Source organism: Crinia signifera, chromosome 7 (assembly GCF_055691185.1).
Source record: "Crinia signifera chromosome 7, ASM5569118v1, whole genome shotgun sequence".
Classification (NCBI taxonomy): domain Eukaryota; kingdom Metazoa; phylum Chordata; class Amphibia; order Anura; family Myobatrachidae; genus Crinia; species Crinia signifera.
In genome coordinates this window covers 49,211,601-49,224,010 of record NC_139223.1, presented here as the reverse complement: position 1 = coordinate 49,224,010, position 12,410 = coordinate 49,211,601, and the positions used below count along the sequence as shown (strand labels likewise).

At 45.3% G+C, this 12,410-nt stretch overlaps 1 protein-coding gene across 4 annotated transcripts in view; it reads right to left on the bottom strand.

The window, feature by feature from the left end:
* Positions 1-8,961: 8,961 nt before the first annotated feature.
* Positions 8,962-12,410, bottom strand: part of CCNF (cyclin F) — a 71,306-nt gene continuing 67,857 nt past the window's right edge. For 2 of the 4 annotated variants that reach the window (XM_083153016.1, XM_083153013.1), the window contains exons 15-17: positions 12,236-12,369; positions 11,679-11,851; positions 8,962-9,672 (exon numbers count right to left, since the gene is read on the bottom strand). In XM_083153016.1, the coding sequence (XP_083009142.1) occupies positions 9,308-9,672; positions 11,679-11,851; positions 12,236-12,369 (672 nt within the window). In that variant the 3' untranslated portion in view covers positions 8,962-9,307. The remainder of the gene's footprint in view (positions 9,673-11,678; positions 11,852-12,235; positions 12,370-12,410) is intronic. The other 2 variants (XM_083153015.1, XM_083153014.1) reach the window with 2 other exon arrangements.

Here is a 12,410-nt window from a genome sequence, read left to right as displayed (position 1 = left end):
GTGGCCTCATAAAAAAAAGTTTAATTTTTTTTTATCATTTTCCAACCTTACTCCCATCCACTCCATTCTAAAAAGATTTAAAAAAAAAAAAGTTTTGTTTTAAATAAACCTAGTGATGGAAGCTCAAGTGGTGTCCAAGCTTGTAAAATAGTATTTTATGCTGCTGCACTAACTGCTAAAGGAGGTCTGCTACCCCTGGTCATGGCCTAATTGTCAGGGGAAATCCCAAAGAGTGCCCATTTCGGCGACGGATGTTTTACCAAATGGTCAATTTCCAAATTTTTACCCAAAAGTCTCTAATTATAGGGCATAACCATAGACAGTGGTAAAGGTCTGCTTGAGCTTCACCACATATCCAACAGTTGTTTGAAGGCGATGGTACCGCTTTGTATATAGAGTAGTGTAGGGTTACAGCAGATGGTATAGCTTTGTATATTACATAGGATTATAGCAAGTGATACAGCTTTTAGCTGTGCATAAGGTAGTGCTGCAGCAGGTGGTATAGATTTGTATACAGCATAGAAATACAGCAGGTGTCTCGCTTTGTTCTGCATGGCTTTTACACTGCGCATCTTCTAGAATTCAGCGTGAGCTCTTCCAACACCTCAGTTCTTGTATGGTCTGAATTGGAACATAAAGAAAGAGAACAATTATGGTAATAAGCTCTAGCATGGGTCTTCAAACTGTGGCCCCCCAGATGTTGTGAAACTACAACATCTGGAGGGCCACAGTTTGAAGACCCATGCGTCTACAGTATTATATTCTCATTAGGACGTTTTATGAACAAGGATTATAACAGCAGGTTTTTTTTATCTACCTTACAATGATTCTGCTACATGTGTGAAAGATAAGCTCTGCAATTATGTAATATATGCATTTTCTTACAGGCACCGTGGGAAGTGGGGAAAACATATACTATAAGGATGCAGCAGGGCCAGGGCCGACAACAGAAATCTTGGGGCCCTGTACAATGATATTTCTGGGGCCCCCCACCTAATCCCAAATCCATACAACCCTCTTCTACATGAGCCTCATTGAACCTTTCACTGCTCCAGATCCTGCTTTCAGGTGCAGACTTCACGGCTGTGCGTCTGCAGCCCCAGGCCGTGCGCACACACAGAGTAGATGGCTCTGAGCGCCAAGTGGCAGGGCGCACACACAGTAGATGGCAGTGGCACACAGTGAGTAAGTCACACTCAGCCACACACAGATGGTGCACAGTAGACAACTGGGCCGCGAGGGTCACTGACAGGCCAGCTAGTACAGGCGATGGTCATACCGGGGCATGGAAGCTCTGGGGCCCTTCAGATCGCTGGGGCCCATCACACTTGTCCCCCTTGACCCCCCCCCTGTCGCCGGCCCTGAGCAGGGCTTGGGGCATATAATCAGTGCTATTTTTCAGCAGGCTCCAGCAGGAACTGAGGACTTATTCTAGTTCACTCTTTCTGACAAAATCCTTCTTAGATGGACAAAACCATGTGCACTGCAGGTAAGGCAGGTGTTACTTGTGCAGAGAAAATTAGATTTGGTTGGGGTTTTACTTCAAAGTGAGATCTATATTGTCATGGACACTGTATCTAGCAGTGCAGGGAGGGAAGCCAGGGCTGCACAGCTGCTCAGGGAGTGCTGAGCATACCCTCAAAATGACGATGACGGGGGGGGGGGGGGGGGGGGGGGCCGCCCCCATAGGCCATGTCCACTTTCTGGCTGTGCCTCAGGCAGATCCCAATTGGGTTGAAATAAGCATTAGGTCGACATTGGGAAGGTCGACAGTGAAAAGGTTGACATGGGGTTTTTCATGTTTTTTTTTACCCAAATGGTGTCACAATTGACATGACTCGCTACATTCGTCATGCTTCGGGCTTGGGACACTATTATATTCTCCCTACATACCCTAGAGGATTTTAGGGCATGAAATACCACCTGTCGGGACAAAGAAACCCCCTGAAAAACCCATGTCCACCTTTTGACTGTCAAACTTCCCAATGTATACATAATGCTTGTGTTGACCTTTTGACCACATCAAGCTTTTCCATGTGTCGACATAAGACCTTTCAACCTTAATACAGTCAACTTAATGACCGTTTCCCGAAGGGTTGGCACCTATGTACCATTGAGAACTGTACTAAACAAGCATAAAGTTAATTTTAAAGGTTTTATTTTTGTGGGGAAAACGGTTACATAAAAGCAAATACACATATGGGTACTGCTATACAGAGATACCGAGGGTACGTCGTCGCTGCTAGTAGGGGAACCTCAGAGAGGTGGGAGATGAGATGCCTTTGCCAGCATTTAACCCCTTGAGTGCCAGCGTCGCTCTGAGAGCCCTAAAATGTCCGCAAAAATTTCTGTGAGCGACGCTGGCATTTTTAGCGGATATTTTGAGGATCTCTCACAGATTCTAGCACGCAAACGATTAAACATTGCTGCAATGACAATTCACCTGCAATTGAATTCCTCCTTTAAAGTGCCAGATTTGTTTCTTGCATCTTGCGGTGATTGGTCTGTTTGATTAAAAGCTTCATCTGCATTTCCTGTGTTGTCATACTGCAAGCACCCTTGAGACAAATAGACGTAACAGTGCCTGGGGGTTGGTGGGAGCTTGTGGCGTTAAAACAAACTTGTTTGGTTACAGTAAGTAGGCGCTAACAGTGGTGAAATATGGATGCAGCTACAAACATTTTGTAATAAATATAATTCTACTGTAACTTTCCATTCAATAACAAACACTCTTGTGAAGTAGAGGAAGCCTCGGAATAACTACATATCGAAGATACATCTCATTTTATTATGACAATGGCCCAGATGTTTAGATGTTTTGAAAGTGATATGGAGAGAGACAAAGAACTCTGAAATCAGCTTCTAACTGTCATGTTGCAGGCTGTGTTGGAATAAGCACAGTTAGGAGCTGACTGGTTTGTTACTTGGGGTAGAGGAAGATTCATTATTTATTTATTACCAGTTATTTATACAGCGCACACATATTCCGCAGCGCTTTACAGAGAATAGTTGAACATTCCCATCAGTCCCTGCCCCAGTGGAGCTTACAATCTATATTCCCTACCACATGTATACGCACACACAGACATTCTAGGGTTAATTTTGTTGGGAGCCAATTAGCCTACCAGTATATTTCTGGATTGTGGGAGGAAACCGGAGTACCCGGAGGAAACCCACGCAGGTACGGGGAGAATATACAAACAGTTAGGGTCATGGTGGGAATTGAACCTATGACCCCAGCGCTATTAGGCAATAATACAGAACATCACACCATCCGTGTTGCCATGGGAGAAAGATGGTATCATTATGTGCGCTGTTACTGATTCTCCCCAATGTATAAACATACGTCCCAACTGTTCCACTTATCGCGGGAATGTCACGGGTTTTTTTGGACATTCCCGGATCCCTCCCGCTGCCGGCAGTGTCCCGCGGTGGGGATGGCAGTTGGGAGACCCCACCCATCATCCGTGAATAGGCGCTGTGCGCATGAGCAAAGTGTCTATTCTTGCAGCCAAAAGGACTGGGGCATAGCCAGCAGCTCATGGAGCTGCTGGGCATGCCCCCACAGCAGCGAAAAGGGGCGTGACCTCATTTTTTCCCCACAAGTACAGACCACGCCCCATTTCGATAGGCCACACCTCCAAAATTTGGCATGCGTCTCCGGAACGCGCTGTCCCGCGATGCATGGATGTGGGTAACGAGACAGAGGAGCGATGCGCCCCCATCATTATCAGTGCTATCTGCAGCATAGCACGCTGTTATGTGGGGCAATGCATGATGGTCCAGAGCTGCCCCTGGCTGGGTAGCTACAGCCCCGGGCTATATAGGAGATCTTGCAGGAGTAGCACATGCCCAGTGAGACACAGCGTCTCAGTACTGAACTGAATCACAATGAGCTGTGTTGGGCATCACCAGATGGGGTAGTTTTCACTCCCCCACTTCAGCACCCCCAGATGTTAATAAATCTCAGTGAATCAGATACTGCTTCCTGCAGTAAAGAGGAAAAACAGGGAAAGCATGCTGCTACAGTACATAAATACATCTCCTATATAATAGCCCTGATCTGTCACACTGTGACTGTGTGTATAATGCTGGCCGGAGTCATAACATCTATCAGCAATATATTGCTCAGTGTACCGTTTTCATCAGCGACCAGCGTTTTTTTGGCTGAAAATTGCAAGCTATTCTGTCTCTACCTCATTTTGACTCTACCATTAAGGGCTGGCTGTGGGAGCGCGCTCCTAGAGATTAATCTCCCACAACACAAAAACACACTGGCGATTTGTCGCTCAGCGACCATTTAGCCAGCGATAATGGCTTAAATCGCCCCATGTGTACAGGGCTTTAGAGTGACAGATCGGGGCTAATAGCACTAGTACAGCACTTGCCGAGATCGCCCCTTCCCAATCTCTCAAAACAGCAGCACCACTTGCAGCAGACCTACACCCTCCCCACCCATGGTTCTAATGCACCCACCCACGGCACCCCCACACCTGGACCTCCTAAACCCACAGTCCCCCTGCAACGCAGCAGCCCCAACACCGCCCCCCCCCCCCATCCCACAAACACCTATCCCTCCGCCACCCACACCACAACTGTCATGGACCCCCACAAGGAAGCATAGCCCCAGTCAGTCTGGATTCCAACCTTGGTGTAATGACTGTCAGAATCCCGAATGTTGGAGGCCATCTAGAACCCGTTCAATGAAGCCTCAAAACGTAATAGGATTACTGGATCCTAATAGTTACAGCACCTCTGCTCTGTGCACCAGTGATTATAGAGTTTCCCAATGTTCTGGAACAGCAAAAATAGGACATTCTTCATTGCAGAGAAAATGACACCAGAGACATTAAAGTAGTAAAAAAAGGTTTTATGGCTTTACAACATCATTGGCACTCAAAAAAAAATTGTAGCTTTGTTCCAGCATTAAGGACTTAATAAGATTTGGAGCAAGCCTATCCCAGTGTGCTGGGCTTCCGAACCAACTGCCGCTTGGCTGTTTTATATATATTTTTTTTGTTACATAAGAAGTAGGAGCTCTCATACTAGAGTCAAGTCCTATATGATGAGTGTTCCCCTATTAGAACTTGTTTAGTGACTATTTAATTAGAGCGAATCAGCCAGTGAACAGGTTTAAAGTATTAAAACAAGTTTTAATTTTCTAAGATTATTATATGTGGTAGGGAATATAGATTGTAAGCTCCACTGGGGCAGGGACTGGTGTGAATGTTCAAATATTCTCTGTAAAACGCTGAATATGTGTGCGCTATATAAATAACTTAATAAATGAACTGCTCAGCAAATTTTAAGCTTTGAAAACTTTTGACATTATTTGGATTCTGATTTGATCACAGGATTTGGTTGCAAACTAAAATTTCCCTTTATGGTTGTAATAATTCTGAGCTGCTTTTACCTCAGTCTTATTGAAAAAAAAAAAAACTTTATAAAAATGGCAATGTACAATGTTTAGACATCATTGCTCATGTGTAAAAGTTTTATAAGATAAAATGTGATACTCTGAGGTGAAAACCTACAGCTTTTGTACAGGCAAGTTCAGTTTATTCACTGGATGCAATCAGGTTTTTTTTTCCAGTAATTCAACAAATTGTTAATGTGTTTTTTTTTTTTTTTATAGCTTGTTTATTTCTATTATCAAGATACATTTTGTTTAATTTATAGATTGGAAAAAAAACAACAAACAAGAAATTGAATGTAGTCAGTAACTGAAAAGTTTTTCATGGTGTTAATATTGGTTTATTTAGCAACTTGAACTGGTGGACAAAAGTGTGAAAAGTGAATGAGCTTGGTGCTCAAATGGAAGTTATGGTACTTTACAGATGGGTTTAGCCTTTACACGCACCTAGACCTGGTGCTTTTGAGTGAAAGAAAATGTCAAGCAATTCAATTTAGTCATTAGTTACCCATTCCTATTTGCCTCACTCAAAACAGCTGACCCCCACCCGAGAATTTAAAAGAAAATATAAAACGCAGTCCAACACATGGTCAAAAATGTAAATATTAATGATTGTTATTGGCAAATATAGGGGAAGGTAGTGAAAGATAAAAGTTGAAGTAAGCACCAGGAAGATCATGTGATAAGGAACAAAAACATGGAGGGGGGGTTTGCTCAAAGTACAACTGGTTTTACAAGATGTGAAGTATACTGTACAGTGTTCCAGAAATACTTAGATGTACAGTATATGTAGGTTAAAAAAAGTGTTGCATTGTGCATGCCAATATGCACTATACCCGATGCCAACATCCCAAATAACACCAGGACATCGGAATCCCGACTGGCAGTATGCCGTAAGTATGCAGGGGTGGGCTAAGATTAGGCTGCAGGGAGGGTTAGGTACTAGCCGAGGGTAAGGGTCAGGCTGAGGGTAAGTATAGTTAACTAGTAGTCTCTGGTATCTTAATAGAACATACCATCTATATAAGCTAACCTGCTGCCTTTTTGTTGTTTTAGGCAAGCTTCAGTGTTCATTCACTGCTCGTGTGTGTTCAAATCACTGGTCTTGGGCATTCATTTGGCTGGCTTAGCAACAGATTCAGAGTTTTGCGAATTCTTGCAAAACTAAAACCTGTGGCAGCAGGCTGCGGTGGTGCTCATCTCAAGACTGACCCGTAAACTTTTACAGGCACATCGCTAAAGTGCAAGCGCTTCGCTACACTGTGAATTGCTCGCTCATCACCAGCAGCACAGCCAGGCTGCAAAGCGCAGGCCAGCCAAGTTTCAAGTCGCAGAACAGACCTCCTCCCCACACAGCCTGGTCATGCCCGAGTATTATGCAGACCACTCGCAAACCCCCATGGCTACTTAAACTGGGGACGTGGCGAGACCACAGTTCAAAGTGGCCTTTTTTTTTTTTTTAACAATTACTACTATATTTGGTACTTATAGGTCAGTTGGGCACCCCTTACGTAGTTTGCATAGTGGTGTATTGAGAATACCAATACACCACTATGATGGCTACATAACTTACACAAATGACGTAAGTTAAGCAAATTACGTAACTGGAGCCCTGCTAACACGTAAAGGATCATATGCCCACTAGCCACGTCACAACCCCAGTGTCCACGTGGGCGTGGAGTTAATTTTATAAAGTGTGGCGAGGGGACGAGTCCCCTCGCCACACTTTATAAAATTAACTCCACGCCCACGTGGACACTGGGGTTGTGACGTGGCTAGTGGGCATATGAGGTGTGTGTGATTATACTTACCAGCCAGCTGGCCCTGCCACCTCCAGGACTCGGATCCCCACATTGCGGCCGCCATGACACTTGAAGTTTACTCTGCTATTAGCGTAGTGCCACTGGGGGAGCAGGGAAACCATGTGATGCTCCCCCAGCGGCTGCCGGGATCTCCCTCCTCCGCCATTACGCAGTCCCCGCCGTGCATTGTTCACTGCCGCATTAGAGATGCAGCCGCTGATTCACCGCCGCCACTACTATGTAAGTTAACCCACCACCCTGGCTGGACCACCCACCCCGCCGCACAATCCCTGCCCAAGCCCACAGATTAGCCGACCGCCCGGCAATGGCTACGCTGACAACGTAGCCAAAGCTACGTTGTCAGCGTAGCGTAGCCGGGCGCCCGGCTAACATAAGTACCCTACATTTAATATATGCAATCCTCCGCCGCTATTTACGATAGGGGAAAATAGAGGCGGGCCCTAATCATTGCTGTCTTTACCAACAGCATTGAAGAGGCATCACGGCAGAACGAGCACGACTTCAAAAGCGGTCGGGCCCGTTCTGCCGTATATTGTCAATGCACGGACACACCCTTTTCGCCTATCGCCAAGCGGAACATTGCTGTCGGGCAAACCACAAATGAGCCAGTATCACGGCTGTCAGGAGGGACCAACAGCCATGATCCAGAATTGCATACCCCCTTAAGATGAGTACATTTCTCAAAACGTAATTCACGCTCACAACATAGACCATATCCCTTAAACAAGAGAACTCCTTTAACTGGTCATGAACAGGACGATACTAAATAGTGGATAACACAGCTATCCAAAGGCCTGTCGTACCTTTAATAAATGCACAGAGGGGGAAGCGGACTTTGGAAGGCTTCGAAAACAGCCATAAACCTTTTATCCATCACTATACAGATAGCATAATAAAGGCCATTAATGATTAACCTTTGTCAGGGTTGCTAAATTTCTCATATCAAATTAAACATTCCCAATACATCTAGTCTGGTCTATATTTCTGTATCCTTCTTTCACACTGACACAGCTTCCAAAGAGGATTCCCCTGAACAGTGTTGTCCTCCAGACTCGCACAAAAAGAAAAGCCTGACTGCAAAAGGCAAATACTGTAAAGCCGTTTTAGGTGAGCAAATAGAACTTTGTAAATATCAGTTACCCAGGCTGCAGCATTACATCATGCTTGCTGATCCTTGTAGAACTCCCAAGGAGAAGTCACAATATACAAACATTCTAGGACTGCTTTGGGTTCAATGTAAATAAAACTATTGCCCATGACCCTGTAATAGACACACAAATTGTGCGTCCTTTTAAATGGCAAAGTATATTTTACATTAGGGAAAATTGGGAGCCTTCTTAGAGGACCTAAGGCAGGCATTTCCAATGTGCGACCCTCCAGCTGTTGTGAAACTACACATCCCAGCATGCCTTGCCTAAGTTTTAGCACTCCCTAATAGCAAAACTGTGGCAAGGCATGATGGGACTTGTAGCTTCACAACAGCTGGAGGTCCATAGTTTGGACATGCCTGATCTATGGCATTAATTTACTAATGCAATATCTATAATAATACTTATCAAGGTCTGTTCAGTCCTGCAATGCACTCTCCAAGGAAGTCAGGAAATGCACCCACTGGCTCCTACCTAGGGGGAGATGGGACAAACCAGCTGCAGGACCCAGGGGCCACTTGGGCAAGCATGAGAGCGGAACACAGCAGGGTGTGTTTTAAATTTTTTTTGGGGGGGTGGGGGGGTGCGCCCATTTTTACCGATTGGCCTATGGGCCAATCAAAACAAGGGGGCGGCGCGATGCTCTGTGTCCCGACACTTAAAAAAAAAAAAAAAAGGCAAAACATCGGTTCTGCTGTGCCATGGATTGAGGGAAACCATTTGGTTCTCCCCCATCCATGGCAAAAGTATTCGACATCGGCCATAAACAATCTATGATTTTGAATTGGTCAATGGCCATCCCTACCTATTGCCCATTCCCCTGTAACACCTTATATTCAGCATATCACAGACATAAGCATTTTGCTTTCATTTAAGTGACAAAAATATATATTTATTTTTACATGAGGAAAGGTTAGCAGTCTTTATAGAGGATCTGTGTCATCACTGTGCTGTGCTTGGTTTTTCCTCTTCACTTGCCGTCGGGTACCCTTGAAAACAGATGGACTGGGATGAGGGTAAGGGATAGGAGTCAGTTTGCTGTTAGACAGTCCTGGGGAAGGGGTAAAGGGGAGACCAGTGGGAGAGGAGACCGGGCTCCCTGCACTGCTCACAGAGGAATAGCCAGAGCTGTTTTCTGCACCCATTTTCAAGGGAGCAATGGTAACGGTGAGGTTTGGCTTTGATGGTGGCGGTGAGGTGCTTGTTGTGTCCTCATCACTAGAGTCCTGACAATGTGAATGTTCCGTGCAGAAGCGCGAGATGTCCAGGATTCCACTGGGTGCGGTGACTGCAGAAAAAAAAAAAAAAAAAAAAAGTGTTACTAATATGTATAAATATTGCCGTCAAGGCTTTTTACACAGAAGCTTCAGATATTTCAACTTTGGAATGCACAGGTAGAAATACATGCAAGACATTGGACCATGAGCTATACCAGGGGTTCTCAAACTCGGTCCTCGGGACCCCACACAGTTCACGGTTTCCAGGTCACCCAGCAGGCGCATTCCGTAGCTCATTGGCACATTTTAAAAGATCCACAGGTGGAGCTAATTAATTTTACTCGTGATTCTGTGAGGAGACCTGGAAAACATGCACTGTGTGGGGTCCTGAGGACAGAGTTTGAGGACCTGCGAGCTATTCTATTAGCTTGTTTATGGTGTTCATCGGTACTTATGTAGTATCTGGGCTGCCGATTTTGTGATTGTATGCCTTACCTTAAGGCATACAATCAGATGCGATGCGATTTTGCATAGGATTCAATGTTAAGAAGGTCCTGTTCATTTCCCCACTACCCAAGTGGGCATAGAGTTGATTTTATATAGCGTGGCGAGTGCAGCGAGCCACCGAGCCCGAAGCGTGGCGAGCGAACGCATATTTCTTAAAAAGTATTCTGTGTCCCCTCGCGGGGCTCGCTACGCTTCGGGCTTGGTGGCTCGCTACGCTCGCCACGCTTCGGGCTTGGTGGCTCGCTACGCTGCCACAGGTTTATATCCGACTCCATGCCCACTTGGATAGTGGGGAAAGGAAAAGGACCCCTTTTTCCCATTGAATTCTATGTTAAAATGGACTCAGACCATTTTAACATTGAATCCTATGGAAAAATCTTGACCATCGCATCGCATACGATTTGGTCGCATGCGATTTCTAAATCGGACGCCCAGATACTACATAAGTACCTGTTCATCTTTTAGGAGCTGAACAATTGGCGACATATGCGGCCTGAGAGAAGTACCAACAGTGATTCAATTATATGGGGTATTTCCCCTTTGCCCACCAGCTATTGAGAGGTCATCCTGATTCTGGGAGGGTGGGATGAGAGCCCGTAGGGGTACAGTCTGGGCAGAATTGCTAGATTCTGCTTCAAAGCTGAACATCTGGTTGCCCCACACCCCTTTTTTGTACTATTGTGTCAATTCAACCGTACTGGATGCATTTACACACTTCATTACATTGCACTTCCTAGGTTAGTAAATGGTCCAGAACAGTGGATCCCAAACTGTGCACCGAGGCATCCTGGGGTTTCTTGGGACACTTAAAGAGAGGCCTCAGGCTGGAGATCCAAGACCAACTCAAATTATTTATGATAAATATAAATAGGCAAAACCAGGGAAGATAATTCTGCCCCTCACCACATAACCGAGCCTAAGGAGGACTTCATTTAATATTTTCTGAATTTCTCAATAAGAAACTTCGTAGTGCTTTGGGAAAAAAATTCGGACTCTAGGGCGCTCTAGAAAATGAAAGTCTATTATTGCAGATGCCATACACAGCAGATTATTTAAAAGTCTTCTATATCGAAGTGTGCCTCCTCTATCAGGGAATTGTAGATATTACTAATAAAAGCACCAAGCCCGCAGTCTACGGGGACCGAACACGTTCTGAAACAAAAAGCAGATCCTCATTACAGCTCGTGATTTTCGGCAGAGGGGTTTATCAGACACATGAAAGAGCATCATGTGGAAGCGTGGCTTCAGTTTTGAAAAAGGAGAAGAGAGAGGCGCACACATGACAAATTACATTTACAAATATGATGAAGCATTCTAAGTACCAGGCACTTTATCACTGCCACATCTACCCCATAGTCTCCTATGCTGCCAGCCACAAATATGCGGCGGCGCTGCATCCACAGGATCCAACCGCAGAATCCCGCTGTTGGACAGGATGGCAGAACGACCGGAATTCAAGGAGAACACATACATTTGAATGTAGGTTTTCAAAATCGTGTTCTACTTGAAATCCGTCCGTCACTGGCTGGATCCTGTTCTGGAGGCGTACTATGTGATAACGTAAGATTACCATCTCCTTCCCGTTCACCTTCGCTTTCACGATCTCCTTCGTAGCCAGTACAGGATGAATCAAGACTCCAGTCCAGGAAGTTTCCAAGTAGCGCTTCCTCCTGATTGGACAGCTCGGCGATGGGAGTGGTCACAAAGCTGCCGCGATCTTCCTGTAAGCTATCTTCTCTGCGCCTGTGGAGGGTCAATCTTGTTATTAAGACACATGTACAGCCACATGATGTATACACAAGTGCATCACTATCCTACAGAGAGTGGGAAGAGATGCGACTTCTGTTCCACATAAGTACAGGAAATAGGATCTCATTCCTATTGCAGCACCCTAACCCAACATGCAATTGGCAGTATCACCTATTCTATGTTCTGACCTATTAAAACTTGCCACGGTAAGTACTAGAATACCCACATTAAACCCTGATTTGGCTCGGCAGGACTATATTAAGCAGTGTAAGTAAAGCTTGCGGCTCTGTGAAAACTACGAATTGTTTGGCAAGAGATGCTGGGACTTTTAGTTCCACACCAGCATTAGAGCAACAGGGTTACTTAGACAGAAGTTACCTTTTAGTTTTGTTCCCAGCAGGCGAGCTCAGGAAGGGATGGACGTCAGTGATGCTAGGGGAAGAAGTAGGACCCTCTGTATCCTGGAGGGGCACTCCGAGCAGCGCACACAACTGGCCGTAGTCCATCACCTGCTGAGAACAGCAATCAGACTGTTACCTGAGCCAAGCACCCA